Below are 20,063 nucleotides of genomic sequence, written 5' to 3' on the forward strand. Positions count from 1 at the left end.
TTTTGATATATATCATAGTTTCTTAGTTATATATTAAGATTACGAATCTAGGGTTAATTATATCTTCCGACTTCCGCATTCAGAGTATTCGTCTTGAACAAGTGGAATTTTGAAAAAAAGCAGAGAGATGGAGAAAGTGGTTGATATCTTCGGAGTCGGAGAAGCTAATTCCCAGAAGCTACTCAAAGGAGGCAAAGATCTCAGCGAGATCCAACAGGTTTTTGTTTTTGTTTCTCTATCTAATTTCACACTTGGAATTTCGATTCTAAGATTCCGAAAATCGATTTGTTTGTCAGGGATTGTTCATAGGATCAGTAGCTGAAGCGACTAACAAGGATTTGCTCAAAAGCTCCAACATCACTCATATCTTAACCGTAGCTGTGGCCCTGGCTCCTCCTTATCCTGATGATTTTGTTTATAAAGTCATCGAAGGTTTTCTTCAGTCTTAGACTGTTTTCGAGTAGAGAGATTCTCTAACGAGTAGATTTTTCTTCGTATGTAGTTGTTGATAGAGACGAGACCGATTTGACAGTATATTTCGATGAGTGTTTTAGCTTCATCGACCAAGCTATTCAATCTGGTGGTGGTGTTTTGGTTCATTGCTTCATGGGAATGTCTAGGAGGTTTTCATTCTTAATCTCTCATACATTCACTTATTATTATATTTAGTGTTTAGGAGTCATCAATCTCATATCATTTGCTAAGTAACCATAGGAATCTACAGACTCAGATTTGGTTACATATTACATATTGTGTGGACAAATTAAGAGTTTTTCTTGAACCTGTAGTTTGGTTGTTGTGTCGTTTTGTTATATATATATATATATATATATATATATATACTTATACAATTTGATTGGTTTCAAGTGTGACTATAGTGGTGGCTTTTCTGATGAAAAAGCATGGATTGGGATTCTCTAAAGCTATGGAACTCGTAAGGAGCCGAAGACATCAGGCATTTCCTAATTCCGGTTTCATTTCCCAGCTCCAGCAATTTGAAAAATCCTTACAAGGTATGCATGATTGTTTCTTTCCCTATTGTGTGTATACAGAGAGTCTTTATCTTTCCTTTTGCCTGTAAACCTTTTGAAACTTTGCTGACTGATTCCTAGACTCTTCTTTGTCTGTTATCCCTCAATGTGACACGCTATTTCTGAAGTTGCGAAACGAACAAAAAAGATAGGATTTTAGATCAGTTCAAAACATGTCATGTTGGTAAACATAGCTTCATCATATCATATGATATTTGTCATGTCAATTTTTCATTCATGAACGCTGATCTAGAGGCTGAATTGTCTGTATCTGTTTGCAAGGAGACTTAGATTTTCCTTATAATTCAACTCTTATTAATACAAAATATATACATTTTCTGTTACATGGTGAGGATTCAGTTTCAGCTGATAAGAAGATTCAAGATAGTGTCATGATGAACTCTCAAGAAATTCCGAACAAGTCTCATGAGCCCCATGATGACCAAAAAACTTCTTGATTTCGTGCTGTGAAGGATTTTTTCTTGTGAACTATTGATGGTGAGCACTTTGCCATGTCCATTAGCCAATTGAAATAAATGAAAACGCAGAATTTACATTTCCTCTGTTACTACAATGAATATTTTCTAGAAGATCAATGAATTTAACCAAACCAATTCCAAACCCAAACCCAAACACTGTTTAAGTCTTATGAACGAAATTGAAAAAAAAAAAAAAAGAAAAAAAAAAACAGAATTTCAAAAGGTAAGTGTAGTACCTTAGGTTGGTTTGTTTTAATTTGTCAAAAGAATTCATTCATTATACAATCAATTCTCTATGAGCAAACCGATATATTTGATCAAGAGTGAGTTTTCTTTTTTTTGTTGCCTTGTCGATCAGTATTGTATATAACGTGATAGACCATGAACAAATTGAATATCGATGTTGGAGTTAGATTTCTTTACTCCTAAAACTGATGGTTAATTAAATGTGGCATGCACCTTGCATGTGTTATACGTATTGTAGCCTAACATTAGCGGCAACAAACATTTGTCACCAACATTTTCATTCCAGCTGCTTCACAGTTTTGGGACTTGGGAGATAATGTTAATTATAACAAATTTTTTGTAGGTTAAAAACTTATTAATGAAGTTTGTAATATGACTTGAGATACTGTTAATTTTACAAAACAGAGCCAAAAATTTACGAATACGTACCTCTTTTATCAAAAATATATACAAATTAAGAATACTACTTGGGAGGAATCTTAAATGAGCCGTCTAGGTAGCTGAGACTTGTGAAGAAGCTTGAACAACTGAACTTTATGGTTGCTTGCTCCAAAGGTTACATCAATACATATATGTAATCTTGTACAACCTATATTTCGTGCGAAAAGTTATCCATAAACCAACAGGAATTATGGAATCATGAAGAATAAGAAATTTGTGGTATAAATTACATGATATAGTGATTAAGCAAAAAAAAAAGTTGTAAATCAACTAAAAACTATGTGTTAATGTTTTTGTTACTTGTCATTTATCTTTGAAAATCGTAGGATAGATTATAGATAGATTTGAAACATAATTCCATGAAAACGATATTACCTAGAAACCTGCGAAATCACATAATCATTTCATCACTTCGAAATTTCGTAGATTCCAATCATATAATATACCTAATATGTTTGTTTAGAGTAAGTTGGCAAAAAAACATAAGTTAAGCTAAAAATTTTGGCTTTTGAGATCACACACGTTATTGCATCTAGATTCTCTTAACTTGTCAGAATTTAACCGTTTTACGTATTTTCATTCACCCACGAAAGACATCTCAACACAAACTCAAACTTTCCACCAGTGATCTTAATTAAAAAGAATGTATTGTTCGATTCCATGTTTTTTTTACTTTGTGTATCAGTGTATATATATAATCTGTTATAAAGAGAACAAAAAAATTCCATTTTTTCTTGTGAGGACACGCGGTAATTAAGAACAAAGAAGTGGCACTAGGGTAGAAATTAAACTAGAAGTAAAAGAAGGTGGTGCAAAGGCATGCACTCTAAATAAATAAAAAATTCATAAAAGACCTCACGCAGTGAATGTAAATGTAAATGTATCCAACTTCACAAACGTGACGTATCTTTGTGTATGCATACCTTTCTCTACGTTGTTCTAATACATATAGATAGTAATAAGAGAGAGAAAGAGTAAAATCAAGAAGAGACAAAAGAATGTCACGAGACAGCGACATAGTGCATTTATGAACCCTTGAAAAAAACTCTAAACCCTAATTATCCCTTGTTGTTGCGGCTGTATAAATATATACGACATAGTTTTGAAGAATGTGTCGAACAAAGTGAAAAAGACATCATCTTCTTCGTTGATAGATCAATAGGTACCCCAGAAGAGAATCTTGATCAATTAAGTATCATCATGTCTCACATCGCTGTTGAAAGGAATCGAAGAAGGCAGATGAACGAGCATCTTAAATCCCTTCGTTCTTTGACTCCTTGTTTCTACATCAAAAGGGTATTTCATATTTATCTATTCGATCCCTTCATGGTCAATAATTATATCTACTTCGGATCATTTCACAATCCTAATTAATTTAATGATCGGTGTATAATTAACAAGAGATTGGTGTGTTTTTTGTAATGATCGGTGCTTTCCTTGTTCAAGTAATTTCGCAGGGGTTGATTCGAGATTTATTATAATTTATTTTTACAGACAATTGAACCTTCTCAAATTGCAGGAACCAAAAATCTTAGATACTTATTGGATCATGCATGATCATCTTTCTAATATTGGATATTCTAACTTACTATTTTTGGAAGAAGAGAAAATGTTTTGCCATACATATTTAATCCTATATTCTCACTGTCGGTCTTCCTTGAATGGAAATGTTATCAATAGACAATATATATTTCTCTTTGTTAACTTCTTTAAGCAAATTATTCGCATGCACTAATCTGTTCAATAAACATGGTCTTGTTTTTGATGATTGATCGGTATTAGGGAGATCAAGCTTCGATCATCGGAGGAGTGATCGAGTTCATCAAAGAGTTGCAGCAATTGGTGCAAGTTCTTGAGTCTAAGAAACGTCGAAAGACACTAAACCGACCTTCTTTCCCTCATGATCACCAAACAATCGAGCCATCCAGTTTAGGCGGCGCAGCCACCACCCGAGTACCGTTTAGTCGAATCGAAAATGTGATGACTACAAGTACTTTCAAGGAAGTAGGAGCATGCTGTAATTCCCCTCATGCTAACGTAGAAGCCAAGATCTCTGGTTCTAACGTTGTATTGAGAGTTGTCTCTAGGCGAATCGTGGGCCAGCTCGTTAAGATCATCTCTGTCTTAGAGAAGCTATCTTTTCAAGTTCTTCACCTCAATATTAGTAGCATGGAGGAGACTGTCTTATACTTTTTCGTTGTTAAGGTACATATATTCATCAACCGATAAAACTCATTATATCATGACATTAGATTGAATTTGGTGTTATAGAACTATAATAAATAAAAGTAAAAGGCACCTAAACGACTGATCAAACGCCAATTATATATTGCTAAAGCGATGTCTTGCGCTAGATTTAGTTACGTTACTTAACCAAATTAAGATTATTAACTTTATTTGTACAGTGTTTCTTTACACCAAAATAGTGATCAGTATCAGTTATAAACTCAAATGTATATATATGGATCAGATAATTATAATATGTATATGAGTCTTACGTTTTGAATTCTTCGAAATTAAATTTACATGTGCAGATAGGATTGGAGTGTCACTTAAGCTTGGAGGAGCTAACTCTTGAAGTTCAGAAAAGCTTTGTGTCAGAAATGATCGTCTCTACCAATTAAAACCAAAATTCTACATGTACTACAGCGTGTATCGTTTTTTGGGTTACATGAGCATATTTAGACTTGATACCTTGCTAGAAATAAACTCCTCAGTTTTTTTTTTTTAAATCACTTATGTTTTACTTACTATGTTGTTGTATCCGAACTTGATCAAAGTTGTAATTTCCCGGCCCATAATAAATCATAACATTTTATGCTCTAATTAACTAGTAGTTCTGAATCATCCCAATGTAAGTGTGTGTAGTCATACCTAAATTGTAACACTAGATTATTTGGAGCCTAATAATGATTAAATTGTGTTAGGAGTCGTGTGTATCAACGCTACATATGTAGACTGTAGTAGAGCTTTAAGCTTGTATTATATATCGATCAAGAAATTTACACGATATATAATTATATACATATATATATATATATACACATATATAAAGTTTCATATCTAAGTGAATCTAAGATCATATCAAATTTTAGATTACATATTTACTGTTGTTAATTATACACAATCCGAGCTAGCAGATTGAATTATTCAATTACGTACTTTTGCTTTGGAACAAAAAAGCAGTACTCTCTTAGTTCAGACATTTCATGAGCGATATGTAACCTTTGGGGGTTTCGGTCTCTATATAGTATATATAGCTTTAGCAGATCCAACTTAAAGAACTCAAAATTTACAATAAGAATCTGGAATTTCTCACTTTAAAACCAGAGATTGTAAACTATGGACCTTACAATGTTGTAGACATATTACGAGACTAGACTTTTTTTTTCTTTTTTTTCTCTATGGTCTCTATATATAGCTTTAGCAGATCCAACTTAAAGAACTCAAAATTTACAATAAGAATCTGGAATTTCTCACTTTAAAACCAGAGATTGTAAACTATGGACCTTACAATGTTGTAGACATATTACGAGACTAGACTTTGTTATGGATTCTGTAGGATGTTAAGTAACTATGCATATAAGATATAACCGAGGATTCTACGCTATCAAAACTAATTTCCGCAATTATAATTATTTTTAATCTTTAACATATTTTAAGATTGCAAGGCTTATATATACATTAATAAATAAATAAAATGTCTCCATAAACCTTGACGTTTTTTCTTACCTACATTCTGGACGTAGACTTTTTGGAGATAATTTTGTAATTTTTTTCTTTTGTAAAACTATTTATGATAATACATGTAGAAAAAAAGAAGATATATATTAATACAAAGGGGAAATTTGGTGAATTGAGGCCTCACCTGTTTCTTGGTTAAAGGTTACCCAATATTTTGTCACGTGGTGCGACCAGAACCACGCATGTTTTCATATGTTTTTTTTTTTTGAGCAACTTGACATTTTTTATATTAAATTTGTGTTTTTTCAAGGATATCTTACATACATTAAAAAAAAACTTATTACCACATTTACTTGTTTACAATTCATTTCTCAAACAAGTTTAAACCAAACTTCTTTATTTAGTTAATATTAAGAATAAAAATGCTAAATTTTATAACAGTTTTTTGTAAACTAAAGTTAAAAAGTACAAAATGATTTATACTATGAAGCGAAAAGAATATTACAGTATTACTTAACGAAAAATGATTTTTTCTATTTTTGAAAATTTTTAATTATTGTTTTGCGTCTGATAATTGATTTATATTCATGAATTTTTTAAAATAGACATTACATTATATATATATGTAAAAAGCGTATGCGTAAATGATCAGTATCACGAAATGTGTGGCACACACTCTGAGTTGTCAAATTCAAATTATTATTATACATCAATCAATCCATTATCCATATTGACCCACCAAAAAAATCTCACTGCCTTTCATTATTAATCTCACTTTCTTTCCAAATCCTTTTTTCTATTTAAGTTTAATCCCATTTTTAAGTCTATGCTCGTGACCACATTCGTGTCCTTTTGATTTGATTCTTCCTCTCTCGATCTTTGTTTAATCCGCACATCATACGAGACAAATATTTTAATTTTTCCTTAAAACAACAATTAATACGAGGCTGAGAGCATGTAAGATTTAAGTTAGTGACTAGTTTTTTTTTATAAAAAAATGATTATTGATACCATTTCGTATGTATACTCGGTAGACTTTTATTTTTCTTAAAGTCTGATGTACCATGTTAATTTCAGATTCACAGTGAGTACAACTTGGATATGTCTTGAGGTTTTGTATCATTGGTTCCACATTTTTTTGCACTACTTGTCATAGGCACCATAATCTAATCAAAGTGTGGAGAGGTATATGGTCACTGGGCCATGTTGAGAAAAAAAAAAACATCGAATCAATCAAAGTGTGGATACTCTTAAAAACCGAGATCATCCAACCACTAGACTGCTAAAATAGTAGCACCCACTCCATTTAAATCTTCCTGATGTATTTATGAAATTTTGGTATATACTAAAGATATAAATACGTAGAACGAGAACTCATGGATTGGTTACACTTACACATTTTGTTCTTGGATTTTAGTGTCAGCGTCCAATTCCAATTTGCACAATAATCAAAACAAGTAGTATATATACCCTTGAACTTGAAAAGATACATTAATTGTAAAGATTTAAGTGATTAATATTTTTACTTAATTAGTTTTCTCTAGGAATAATTAACTAAACAGGATTAAGTAGCTAGAGGAAATCAATTAAACATGCAAGAACGCGTGTGGTTCAATTATTGATTTGTTATCAGGGTGTTTAGTAGACCATCAGTTCCTTTGTTGATAGTTAAAGTGGTCTTTGCTTGCTTATGATGTTACCCGTCACATGAACCATATTTTTTTCTTTCTGAGCATATCCGTCACATGAACCAATTATTGTTTACTTTTCATCGATTTTAATCTTTGATTAATAACGAGTTTTCAAGAAAAAGAATAAACATTTTAGGATTAATTGATTGAAGCCAAATAATTCTAATGTTCATCAAATTTAGAAACCATCCAAAATTATTATCAAAACAAGGATTTATCAGTGTGGGGATAATTAAGGAATATTAGCAAACAAAGTGAATGTCAAGCCAAATAAGTTAAGAGGTGCTTGGTAAATTATTCCTTAAAAATTAATAAGCGATAAATAGTCTCAAACGCATCTTTTTTTCGCAACTTTCTCAACGCGAGGGAATATGTACAACAACAAAACGGAATATATACAGCCACCATAAGTAGCATACATACCAAATGCAGTGACTGTACTAATTGCACCACTATAAGAAACATATATATATATATATATATATGTATAGCATCAATTGCACTTGCTATTGTAATAAAGTGTATGCTTGCTTTATTATTAAAACGAATCAAAAGAGTTGCACTGTTTGTAATAATTGCATTCTTGTACATACCATATTGACTGCAGTGCTAAATCATTGGGAGCCTTTAGAGTTTATTTGCAATATATTATGTATATAAAGATGTTGTGGTATATACGTTTGGTTGAGATTCAGAGTTTACATGAGGATGATAACAACTCACTCACACTCTTGAGTTTGCAACACATTATTGGACAATTGAAAATGGAAGTGTCACCAGAAATGTAGGATTTGATACTATGGAAAACTATGGGTCCTAAAAAGAGGAAAATGTGAAAAGATGGGTTATTTTGTCAAATATCTGGAAAGGGCTTTGATTGGGAACAAGGTATACCCAAGGATAGACTTAGAGCTATAACCAAACAAGAGATGAACAAATGTCGGATCTCGAGCTCTTCGCACACTTTGTCGCATTTCACTTATATACTTGTCTTCACTTTTCATCTCTTCTTTCAATTCTTTGTTTTCTAAGCTCAAATAATTTATTTGCAGGGATCTAATAAATGCAAAATACAGAAATACTGTATATAGGAAACCATGAACACTATTACTACTACGCAACAAAAAAAGGAACCCATTTAAAGAAATTTCAATTGTTGGGCGACAACCTTGTAACTTGAAAGAAAAGAAAAATCATTGTTTTCTAAGTTCAGAACTCACATTTAATCATATAATTCATTTCCCATTTCAATGTATTTATATATATTTTCCTAACTTAATAATACACAATTTCATTATAATAAAAATATATTGCGTCAGAGTCAGACCAATGGTTTATCATCGTGTATGTATTTTCATATATATACTTTTTGGCAGCAAGAAAATATATGTATTTATAAATTAAAAAAAAAAAAGGAAATTGTTACGTAATAAGCAGAATCTAGGCGAATCTAAAATCTGCATTAGTAAGTTTGTAAGCGCAGAAAAAAAGCATAGAAGATGAGACATATGCAGTTCTGAACAACAATTCTGCTGACGCTTCACTTTAGCTCTGCCTCATAGCCTTCTTTAATTCCTTCAACTGTTCACTTGGCCCCATCATCATCAATTCATCATCATGAATGACCATGCATGATGATATCTTTTTTTATAAGTCTTGGAAAGAAGTTTGATGAATGGTTAACTAGACTAAAAAGATCATCAATTGACATCAAATGGGCATTTGTAATAGTAATTACGCATGGATTTACTATTTTGTGGATTATTAAAGTCATGATAACAATTGATTTGGTTGCAATAGTGATTTGATAACCAATACAATAGAGACTAGCAACGAATACATCGGACGTGAATTGGTGATAGAGATTGATGACCAATTTTTACGTACTAGGAAGACTATATGATCATGACCCAAATTCTTGTTATTGTTTTACAAATTAGTTATAAGACCATCTCCAATGTATTTCTCTATTTTTGTCTCTATCTCTATAATAGAGGTAAGTTTTCTCTATTTTTACTTCAATGTATTCCTCTATTTTTTCCTCTAAAAAGTTTAACTCTATTTATAAAAGAAAAAATAGAGATTATCTATTCTCACCTCTATATATAGAGAGAAAAAAATAGAGATCTCTATTTTAGAGGTGAGAATAGAGATGTGTTGGAGTAAATTTGCCTCTAAAATAGAGTTTAGAGGCAAATATAGAGGTGGGTTGGAGATGCTCTAAGTCGTTATATTCAATACTCTCTCCGTTTTAAAATATAAGGCGTTTTAGCTAAAAGCACGCCGATTAAGAAGTTCTACTTTTTAAAAGTTCAGCCAATCATAAAAGAGACTGCATAATAAAAATAATCATAAAATATCAAAATAATATATAATTTGCATAAAAACTTGAAAACAACTTATATTTTAAAAGAAAAAAGTTTCTCCAAAACGTTCTATATTTTGAAACGGAGGGAGTACTTGTTATTTTTCTTACTTTTAGACTTTTATGTTTTGTTAACTTTTGAATTTAAATGCAACCAATCATGCTGACTTTTGCTTATACTAATATTTTTCCTTGACTCGACGACAAAAAAAATGGTTCCTGTATAATTCTGAGCTAACAACAAGAAATAAAAGCAAGATCCAAATATAGTGGAGAAATCTATCTTAATATAATGGTCCGTAGGACACAACTTTACTTCCATTAAGATTCCGTATCCTCTAAGAAAATGTGCTAATAAGATCATACCAAAAGTGTCAAATATTCATAATCAATTTGATTAGGTATCTACCGGATTTGTTCTAGCAACTCCGTATATACAGAATTAATTAATAGGACAACCAGCAAATAATAATTAGTCACATGTACTGAGAAACAAGAATAATACTACACTCTTTTCAGATTTTATATTATTCTATTAAATTACCGATGCTATCACAAAGTGAGGAAAAAACCCTAAAACAACTTGGCATTTTGATCCATCGAAGAAAAAAAAAAACCCAACTTAGGATTCAAATACACACAAACTATTGAAGTTTTATTTAAGATTTTTTAACTATCTCACATAATATCACAGCTTGATGTGTTCTCGTCGCTAAAGGCATGAGAGTATTGATCATTCCCGTAAGGTGGAGGATATGGATACGGGTACGGATGAGGATTCGGATATTGGTGCGGATGTGGCGGCATATAGTTAACTGCCGGTGGTGGCCGTGCGTACATCATTGGTTGGAACCGCTCGTTCCCCATAGCTCGTTGCTGGTTCATAACCGCTGCTAAATATTGCTGTTGCTGCATTTGCATCGGATCTGGCCCGGCCCCTTGGAAATAACCCGGTGGTGCACCGCCTGGACCGGTCGCTGGTAACCCCTGTACCGCCGGCATATTCCCCATTTGACCACCCATACCCATAGGCATGCTCATGTTCGGTGGTCCTCCGCCTCCCATGGGTCGGAAACCACCCGGAAGTCCTCCAGCCATGGGCCCACCTCCGCCGTTACCCTTCTTTCCGGCGTTTGGACCACCGCCGTTTTTACCATCTGGTGGATGTCCACCACCAGTGTTCTTGCCTCCACCTTGGTTTTGATTCCCACCACCACCAGGACCACCTTTGCCACCGCCGCCACCACCAGCGGGAGCGCCTTTACCGCCGTTTTTAGCAGGGCCACCGCCAAGATTGGCGTTCTTTTGAGCGTTCATCATCATCTGTTGAGCATTAGGCATCATCGTCATGTTGGGCTTCATCTTATTAGACGGAAGAGGGAGATCATCAAACTCATCATCAAACTCGTCGTCATCATCATCAGTAAACTCATCATCGAATTCGTCACTAAAATCATCATCATCATCATCCTCAGGAACATCAAACTTCACTCCTTTCTGGTTTTGGTTCTTGTTGACAGGAACAGAGCCTTTTAACTGAGGAGGAAGCTTCAGATCTTGAAACCCTTTCATCTTCTGAAGCTGCTGCATATGTTGGGGATTCAGTTGCTGACCCATCTTTGGCGCATTACTGTTACCTCCACCGCCGCCTCCTCCGCTTTTCTGGCCTTTCTTGTTGTTGTTATTGTTTCCGCCGCCGCCACCGCCAGCGCCTTTTCCATTGTCAATCTGCATTCCTTTAAACTGATTGGCCATTTGGGACTGATTTGGATTGTTGTTACCCTTTGGAGCTCCCCAGATTTCAGCATGTTTACCAGATTTGGCGAGCTTCTTGATGAGAACTGAAGGATCTACGCTCCCAGAGACAGTCACTTTCCCTTGTTCTGAGTCAATCTTGGTCGTGAAAACACCTGAGTTTTGGTTTGGTTTCAGACAAAACACAAAATGAGTTTTAGTCAACCAACTGAAAATCTTTGATTCGGGACTTAAAAAAAGTCAAAACAGATTTTTTTTTTGTTCCCTCTACCTTCGATTTTCTGCAAGATTTTCTTGACTTTCTGCTTACAGCCATCACAGTGTATGTTCACTTTAAGAACACAAGTCTACAAATTAAAAAAATTCTCAGATTAAGAAGTCAACACAAGACATACACTGAGAAAAAATATCAGAGTAAAGGTGAAGAAACCTGGATCTTCATGAACTCTTCTTTACTCATTTTTCCTCAACTCAAAGTCTCTTTCTCTCGCTTTAGAACCAGATCTGAGACAGCTCCTCAGGTACTTCCAACTTCAATCTGGACAACATCATAATAGAGAAATTTTTATCATTCAAAGACACAAACAAGAGAACACATCACTGCATATACATATATGTAACTGAGGAAGATACCTTTTTTAGTTGAAAAGAACAAAGCCACAGAGGGAAGAAGGAGAATGCGAGACGAAGCACTTGAAAGAAGGCAAAGAAGAAGGAAGAAAGATTCAGAGTTTGCAGTATTAAGTTGGTGAACATTAACTTCTCCACTTCATCTTTTTCAGAGTCAGAGAGAAAGAGAGAGAGAGAAGTAAAGTCGCTGCTTCAATTTATTAGAAGAAAGGAGTGAGTAATAGTAGTATCTTATTTTTTGCCTAGACTTTAGACTTTAGACAACATTTTTTGTAATAAAATTAAACCAAAAAATAGCATTATAAAAATAGGAAAAAAAAGAGAGTGGGGCTAATTTTTATGAATCTTTTTAATGATGAAGGCCTCTCGAATATTTCATAATTTATATAGTGAACATAATCACGTTTTCGGCCAGATCTCTATAAGTTTTTTTTTTTTTCTGTCAAATCTCTCTATAAGTTTCTTCCCCTATATTATTATTTATTTTCCAATTGCATTTTTATGCAATCTTTTCACGATTTTCGTTATTCATCTACGCATTTACTATTATTGCTTCTTGCTGTTAAAGCCTTAAACAAACATGAAACACAAGTCTAAAAGTAAGCCATAATCAAATTTATTTTCTTATAAATATAATAATGGGTTTCTTTGGAAGAAAAGAATGTAATGGTTTTCTTGGTGAAGGACACTTTATTTTAATCAAGCGTGGCTAATTTTATAATTAAGCACATTCTTCACTAGATCTAAGTTATTAAAAGAAATTGATGATTATGATTTCTAACACAGATTTGACATGACGATTGTCAAATTATTGAATCTTAAGAAGCATAATTTACACATTTGAGAAAGTTCCCAAAAAAACATTTGTATAATTGAAAAAGCAATTGATGGGTTAAAAAAAAAAATGTGGCATGGTGAGATGAATAATTGACTTTTGTCGTTGAGGTTTTGCCTAATTCGATAGGTGTTGGTCACATGAGTGTCTCTGCACATGACATGGCTCTCCTTCTTCTTCATCTTCTTTCTTCTTCCTCTTCACAAAATGACATTAATTCCTCAAAGCTTTTGTCGTGTTACCATCTTTTCCCTTTGGATTCGTTTTCATTTTCATATTTTCGGAAAGTGCATTATTGTACGTTTTGGCCTTTAAAAGGTAATTATTCTCTTCGACGTCACCGTTGATATCATTTCATTTTTAGTCAATTAAATGATCTTTTACTAAATTGAAATTTCAGCTAACTAAGCTAAATAGACATAATTGATTGGTTTGTTAAGTTTTGTCCTTGAGCAAGCACCAGATTTTTTTTTTCTTTTTTTTTTACGAAATCCACCATAAAAACTGTTCTTTCACAATACCACCATTTTAAATTTCTAATTATATTCTTTTACTGCGTAATCATTTTAATATGTTTTCTTCTTTTACTGCATAATATAAGTAAGAAAATGTTTTGATTATTCATTTCAAAACCAATTGACTGTCAGTAATTATCTAGTTCAGTTTAAACTTGCGACCAACAATAACAGATCAAATTAAGACTTTTCTTAACTCAAAAGTTTGAGTGTTTGACCATTCTGTCAAAAGAAAAGTTGGGTTTTTTAAAAAATTTAAAAGGACCTCAGTGGGAAACATTTTTTTTCCTCTGGCAGCTTTTTCTCCAATTGATGTTTTAAACTTATATAGCTTAATAGGCAAAAGGCAGAACAATGATTCTTCCTCTTCTTCTTCATCTTCAACTTCACCTCTTTTTTTCTCTTGTCTTTTATATCTCTGCAAATACCAAATTATCTAATAATTTCTGACTTTCTGTTGAAAGCTAAATGGTAAAATAATATGGCTACAGAAACTCTGCAAATGTTAATTTCTAGATCTTGTGAATAAATTGTTTGGATACTATGAGACTTGGACCACAACATAGGATCCTTGTGCTTAAGCAAACCAACAAAAGCATTCAATTACACACATTAAGTAGATTGGTGAGTGTTAGGAAGCTTACATCTATACATGTACTGATGATGCTTATATCTTCCAAATACAAACCTTTAGATCAAACAAATCTCTATGCAGAAGGAATGAAGTTACACAACAATGATCGGAAATACAGATTCAGATATGGATGGTTCCAGAGAAAGATGAAGAAAGAATCAAGAATGGTGTTTTATGTAAAGAAAGAACCTTTTTTGTACTAGTGTTGTTCATCACTACTGTTCACTTTGATCTCTAAGAGCTCTTCGATGGGTTGTCGACAAATCGGACATTTGTTCGACTGAAGCCTCAATTCTTTAGCACAGTCGCTACACATGCACTGCAAAGAAGGACATACGACATTATAAGACGTTAGATTAAAGCAACTAAAATTTATGACATAATTTGGCTTTTACTGTCTGAATAATTTCCTATGGTTTTGATCGAATCCAATGCATTAATGTTGGTACTAACATTTAACAGGCAAAGATCTCAATGAGGTTTGGAAAATGAAATGATAATAGTGAAACCATAAGCAAAAGATTTAGAAAGTTTTACCAAATGTCTGCAAGGCAGTACAGCCGTGTCCTTAGCCTCAGTCATGCAGATCACACATTCTTTACCCGAACCACTGTCCTCTAATCCCGAGGCTGCACCTTGAGTGGTCGAGCCATACAACTCACGGAGTTCATATCGAACTCCTTCAATCCAAAGAATCTGCTTCACCACTTTCACTTTGAAAGATCCATCATTATCTTTCTCGAGAACCGCTTGTGTGACTTGCTTATGAACTGATGATTGCTCTGAGATCGAATTAGGAGAGATTACCGTCTCAGCTGATATTACAAGCGGATACACATCTTCTTGTAAAGGTCTTGACAGATCGTCAAGAGCGAAGAAGCTCAGGTCTGTTCCTGTCCCTGAAGGCTGCAGAAACTTCTGTCCAGGACCTTTCTGAAAATGAAATCTTGTCGGTGAATAAACCTCTGGAAACTGCGGGATAATGGTGCAATTTGGTTCCTCCTTTGCAAAGAAGGTGATAGTGAAACTGAAAACGAAAGGAGAACACAATGAGAGTCTAATCTTAACATTGATGAATACAAAATACAAATCATATAAGTGAGGTTAATCAAATTCTGAAGAAAGATGGGATCAGTTTACAAGGATCTCTCAACGTTTCTGATTCTAAAGTTGAGTTTAAGGCTTACACAACACATTCTAGATCAATCCTTGGGATCAATATAAACATACCCATCAAGCAAATCATGTAAAGCTTGAACCTTTTCTATCGGAAAGAGTGATTCCAGATGGTTCTCATGGGTAAAGATCTTTCCTTTAATAGTTCCCTAAGCCTTAATTTACCAATTTCGTCCCAATTATAGTTCTAAGCGTCATCAATCTCAAAACCCTAGAAATTCAATCACATCTCACGCAACCTTCATAGATCAAAGCCCTAATCAGATCGCTGAATGTTACCTGCCATCGAAAAGGGCATCGAAGACGAAGGAAACTAGATGGTGACCAGGGACGAGATCGTCCACTCCAAGCCTCACTGTATCTCTATGCACATTGACATCGTTCCTCACCTTCTTCGCGTTCTGTTGCTCCACGAATGGCGGTGGAAGCGGTTGCGTTTGCGCTTGCGGCTGAGGGGGACCGTAATACGCCGGCCTCACCATTGGACCCCACCAATTGGGCTGAGCGGTGGTGAAATACTGAGGAGGCTGATGGTGATAATGGTAATGGCCGTAGGAACAAGAGTTGATCTGTGGTTGTGGCGGTAGAGGTTGAGAGAGATGGTAATTGGAGTAGTTATAGTCATAATGTGGTGGAAATGGCGGCGGCGGAGGAGGAGGAGGGTCGAGGTAATAGTAAGGCGGTGGAGGATAGTGGTGGAGGTGACGGCGATTGTTATTGTTGTCTCGTCTTCTGTTGTTGTTGCTAAAGGAGATTCCCATTGGTGAGAGAATGACAATGGGAAAGAAAGAGATAAGACAGAAAGCAGAACAGGAAGAAGCAGAGAGACTGAAGAAAACAAGATTTGTTTAGAAGAAGGACTAGAAGATGTCTTGTTCAAGATTCGTTAATTGCTTTTTTGACTCTCTCTTATTACTTTTTAAACCAAGTATCAAAAACATGTCTTTTCTGGTTTGGTTTTGGTTTTGAGTTCGGTTTAATATTTGGTTTTAAGCTTATATTTTAGGAAATTAATTAAACTGTTAATAAATGGTTAGTTGTTCAGTTTTTTTTTCATAACTTTGACTTTATATAGTTTTTACCACCTAATCTCACTTACCGTGCATTAATTAACTTATGCTACTCAAAACTACAACTCTAGACTATAGACACATGTTTTTCTATTAGTCTATATACCTTACCTCTAATGCGAAAAATCGATTTCTAAAAACTTCGTATCTAATGCACAGGTATGGAAGCTAAAAACTACGCGAAAGCTAATATCCTGATTTGGATATTGGATACTAGCTATATGACACAATTGAATGAATTGATTAATGGACTATCAAAGTGGAGAGGATCAGCGGAATTGTCATTATTTTGCCTGCCATCAAAGCACCTCACTGGGTTTTGTTGCCTTTCTCCAACTAAAAATAAAAACACAAACACATTATTGATCATCGAGAAATGTGTAAAGATAAGATTTCTCGACCAAACACGAGGAAAATAAATTACTCCAGGAATAGTCTTCATTATAAGAAACTTTGGCTTCGATTGGTAACCAATTTTGAGAAAAAAAATGAGTAGGAATGTCATGTTTTTTTTGTTCTTCATTTTTTTTTACCATTTATAAGGAATCTTTGTTCCATTTTCAGACATGTGGATCCTACATTTTTCCTCTTCATTTCTCAAAAAAAAAAGAATGATAGAACAAAATTGTTCCTCCCCAAAATTGTAGAGGAACAACAAGGAACAAAAATTTAAAATTCGTTTTTAATTTTTAAATAATTTTAAAATAGCTTTTTTGATAATATTTACATTTTTATACATAAATAATTCCTATATTTTTATTATATATTTATGTATAAAAAAACTTTTATCAAAACTTTAATTTAAATGAATCTTATGACTTTGTTTTAAATTAGTATTTATATTAAAATAAATAAATAAATGCTTTCAAAGTGAAATTTATATTATTTTAAAATAAAATATTTGAATTTATACTATATTTCGTTTCAATTAAAATAAAACATTAATTTTAAATAAACATTATAAACTAAATAAAATACATAATTTTTAATAATTATTATGTTAAATATTTGTTCAATTTTTTGGTTACCATTTACTATAATCATTTGTTCAATTCTTATGTTCCTTTTGGTTCCTGGTTTTGATCATTTTCCTTTCCTTTTTATTCCTTTTCATTCTTTTTTTTCTTGTTCCTATTGTTTTTTTTTTTGTCACCAATCGGAGCCTTTGTTTAATTTCATCACTATTTTGAGAAACAATATTAAAAAAAATTAACCGCTAATTTCTCGATTATGAACCATTCGCGGATCATCATTCGTTCAAGACTTTAAATAACATTTTAAGCAAAGATCACTTATACTATAAGTAACACTATTAACCAAGTTGTGTTAACTTAATAATGTCATCTTCTGATCGAATTTAAATATAACATTTGCTTTTCCACTACATATAATCCTCAACTACCACAAATTTCAACCGACGACAATAAATAAAATTGTGTGATTAGTTTGTAATTCGGATCAGTAGATCTAGTTACCCCTTTGGTAAGAGATCAACTTGTGATCACATTGTATAATCCCAATAAAATCCAAATTCAAGAAGAGTCAAATATCGAAGATGGAGTTATGCATGCATCATGTATCACATAATTTTTAACCAATAACGATAAAGTTCATAATGAGAAAATTAAGAGATTCGAAGCATGAGAAAGAAGGAGAATTAATCAACACAAAGCAGAAGCTCTGTCTCTTTTCTCAACTGAGACACAACCTCTCTGTAAATCCTTAAAAACCCTAATCTCCGAGTAATCCCTCAGATCCTCGAGACTCACGTACTGTTGCTTCACCATCTTCGACAAGTCTGTACCGGTCTCGTGCACCCATACGTACGGTAGGCACGTGTCGTCGTAGTACAGCCATCTACGTCCTTCCTGATCATCCACGTAAGCTCTGTGGATGCTTCTGTGTCTAAGCCTCTTGGAACGGCCAGGTTTGAGAGTGTGGACCCGTTTTAGGATTGAACCGACCCGAATTTGGAGCTCCACGGGACGGTCGGAGAGGTTCCAAAAGCGGGTGGAAGTGGTGGCGATGGAGCAAGGGAGTAAGTGGGTCCGGTCGCCGCAGCCACCGTAGCATTGTCGGAGGAAGAGGAGGAGGAAGCTGAGTCTTGGGAGCTTGTCTTTGATAGACTCTATCATCTCTTTTGTGAACTTCATCTTTGATGTTTTCATATTCATTTTTTCTCTCTCTTTCTTCTTTTGATGGCTCACAAGAGTGGGATACTGGATTTTGTATATATGTGTGTGCCAAATAGTAAATGCAAGAGGAATATCATTGTACTTTCAATACCATGAATTTTCTAAAAGAAAGTGAAAAACAAAAAAAGACAATTTCGGTTTACTAGTGATTGTAAACCTAACCAAACCTCAACCAAAGTTCTAAACCACAACGGGTTTTATAAATCGACTGGTACAAACAAAAATTATGTTGAAGAACCACAAAGATTGGAAATAAATCTGGTTGTATATTATTTACACCATATAAAAAGAAGGAATGAATATATCTTAACCAGATTAAAACCGGATAGTGGAATGTGTCCGTCCTTGTTTTAGTGATTCATCATCTTGATCAAGACCAAATTGAATTATCAATAGCGTGCGTCTCAAAACTTGTCTAGTTTTCGACTCATAAATTTGATTTACTTAAAAAAAAAAAAAACAAATGGAGCAATACTCTTAAAATATTAGTCTCAACTGATAATGATCTGTTTATTCAAAAATATGCTTCACATATAAAACCAGAAAATGTAAGAGATACTTATCCCAAATATTTGCGATTCTATTCATGTGGTGAAGGAAAATTTGGTATGTGTGACGCCGACAAATACTTCGTTATTTCTATTTATCAAGTTGATATACCTCGCTTCCTCCTTCCAAAAGACAACAATATAATTTGTTTGTTAAAGAAAACGATAAATAGTTATCGACACACACTTTGCCTGAACTTTCACCATTATGAAGTATGGAAACTTTAATCTCCCTTTTGGTTTCCACTGATGTGCCTTTTTCTTCTTAATATCAGGCTTTACAAATTACAATGAAGAAGATTATTCATCTGACCCAATTGAAATGATTAATTGCGGCATTATGTTCCTTGGACTCTGCCTTATTTTTTAAGTCTATATCTTTATCCTTTTCTCCTATAGAATACTGCTTTTAGAATCCCTGGAGATGATTACATGAAACCCAATTTCTCAATCAGCCAAACACCGTATGTAGAGGATTAAGAAATTAGAACAGAGGAATGAAACAGAGAGAAGCTAAGATACTTCCAAACTCAAAAGTCAGTTTATAGTTGAGCAAAATTTTAAACTTGTTCCTATTTATCATCCAAGAATTCAAAATTATTATTATCAGAAAAATGTCAACCAGATATACATATAGTACACAAGTGTTGCTCCAATCTCTTGCTATTATACAATAAAACTCAAGCTTGAATTGAGTTTTCGCAAATAATAATATGAAATATTTACTCAGATGTTAACCAAAAGTTCGAATATTACTAGAATATCATA

The 20,063-nt window shown here is 33.6% G+C and overlaps 5 protein-coding genes across 7 annotated transcripts; 2 read left to right on the forward strand and 3 right to left on the reverse strand.

Moving 5' to 3' along the window:
• The first annotated feature begins 83 nt into the window (after positions 1 to 83).
• On the forward strand, positions 84 to 1,605 carry LOC9320626 (dual specificity protein phosphatase 1B). Of its 3 annotated transcripts, none has more exons than XM_021033734.1 (5): positions 84 to 217; positions 297 to 432; positions 503 to 623; positions 868 to 1,013; positions 1,374 to 1,605. In XM_021033734.1, exons 1-5 carry the CDS (start codon positions 128 to 130, stop codon positions 1,487 to 1,489), a joined length of 609 nt encoding a protein of 202 aa, XP_020889393.1. In that variant the 5' UTR covers positions 84 to 127; the 3' UTR covers positions 1,490 to 1,605. The 3 variants fall into 3 exon arrangements, with proteins under 3 accessions (XP_020889393.1, XP_020889394.1, XP_020889395.1); XM_021033735.1 differs by having other exon boundaries at positions 1,392 to 1,605; XM_021033736.1 differs by lacking the exon at positions 1,374 to 1,605 and adding an exon at positions 1,160 to 1,335.
• A 1,198-nt stretch (positions 1,606 to 2,803) lies between these two features.
• On the forward strand, positions 2,804 to 5,044 carry LOC9318517 (transcription factor MUTE). The gene is made up of 3 exons (XM_002882404.2): positions 2,804 to 3,493; positions 3,980 to 4,402; positions 4,732 to 5,044. Exons 1-3 carry the CDS (start codon positions 3,398 to 3,400, stop codon positions 4,819 to 4,821), a joined length of 609 nt encoding a protein of 202 aa, XP_002882450.1. The 5' UTR covers positions 2,804 to 3,397; the 3' UTR covers positions 4,822 to 5,044.
• A 5,392-nt stretch (positions 5,045 to 10,436) lies between these two features.
• LOC9318518 (heavy metal-associated isoprenylated plant protein 32) lies at positions 10,437 to 12,657 on the reverse strand. Its single transcript, XM_021032957.1, has 4 exons — positions 12,326 to 12,657; positions 12,123 to 12,230; positions 11,964 to 12,039; positions 10,437 to 11,847 (listed from the first exon to the last, which is right to left on the reverse strand). The coding sequence occupies exons 2-4, from the start codon at positions 12,150 to 12,152 to the stop codon at positions 10,616 to 10,618; spliced, it is 1,338 nt and encodes a 445-aa protein (XP_020888616.1). The 5' UTR covers positions 12,153 to 12,230; positions 12,326 to 12,657; the 3' UTR covers positions 10,437 to 10,615.
• Positions 12,658 to 14,211: 1,554 nt separating this feature from the next.
• On the reverse strand, positions 14,212 to 16,406 carry LOC9320627 (probable E3 ubiquitin-protein ligase LUL4). Its single transcript, XM_021033591.1, has 3 exons — positions 15,762 to 16,406; positions 14,844 to 15,333; positions 14,212 to 14,625 (listed from the first exon to the last, which is right to left on the reverse strand). The coding sequence occupies exons 1-3, from the start codon at positions 16,241 to 16,243 to the stop codon at positions 14,506 to 14,508; spliced, it is 1,092 nt and encodes a 363-aa protein (XP_020889250.1). The 5' UTR covers positions 16,244 to 16,406; the 3' UTR covers positions 14,212 to 14,505.
• A 1,683-nt stretch (positions 16,407 to 18,089) lies between these two features.
• Positions 18,090 to 18,896, reverse strand: LOC110229646. Its single transcript, XM_021030258.1, has one exon. It carries the CDS (start codon positions 18,724 to 18,726, stop codon positions 18,214 to 18,216), a length of 513 nt encoding a protein of 170 aa, XP_020885917.1. The 5' UTR covers positions 18,727 to 18,896; the 3' UTR covers positions 18,090 to 18,213.
• Positions 18,897 to 20,063: the final 1,167 nt, after the last annotated feature.

The sequence above is a fragment of the Arabidopsis lyrata genome, assembly GCF_000004255.2.
Source record: "Arabidopsis lyrata subsp. lyrata unplaced genomic scaffold ARALYscaffold_3, whole genome shotgun sequence".
NCBI lineage: Eukaryota > Viridiplantae > Streptophyta > Magnoliopsida > Brassicales > Brassicaceae > Arabidopsis > Arabidopsis lyrata.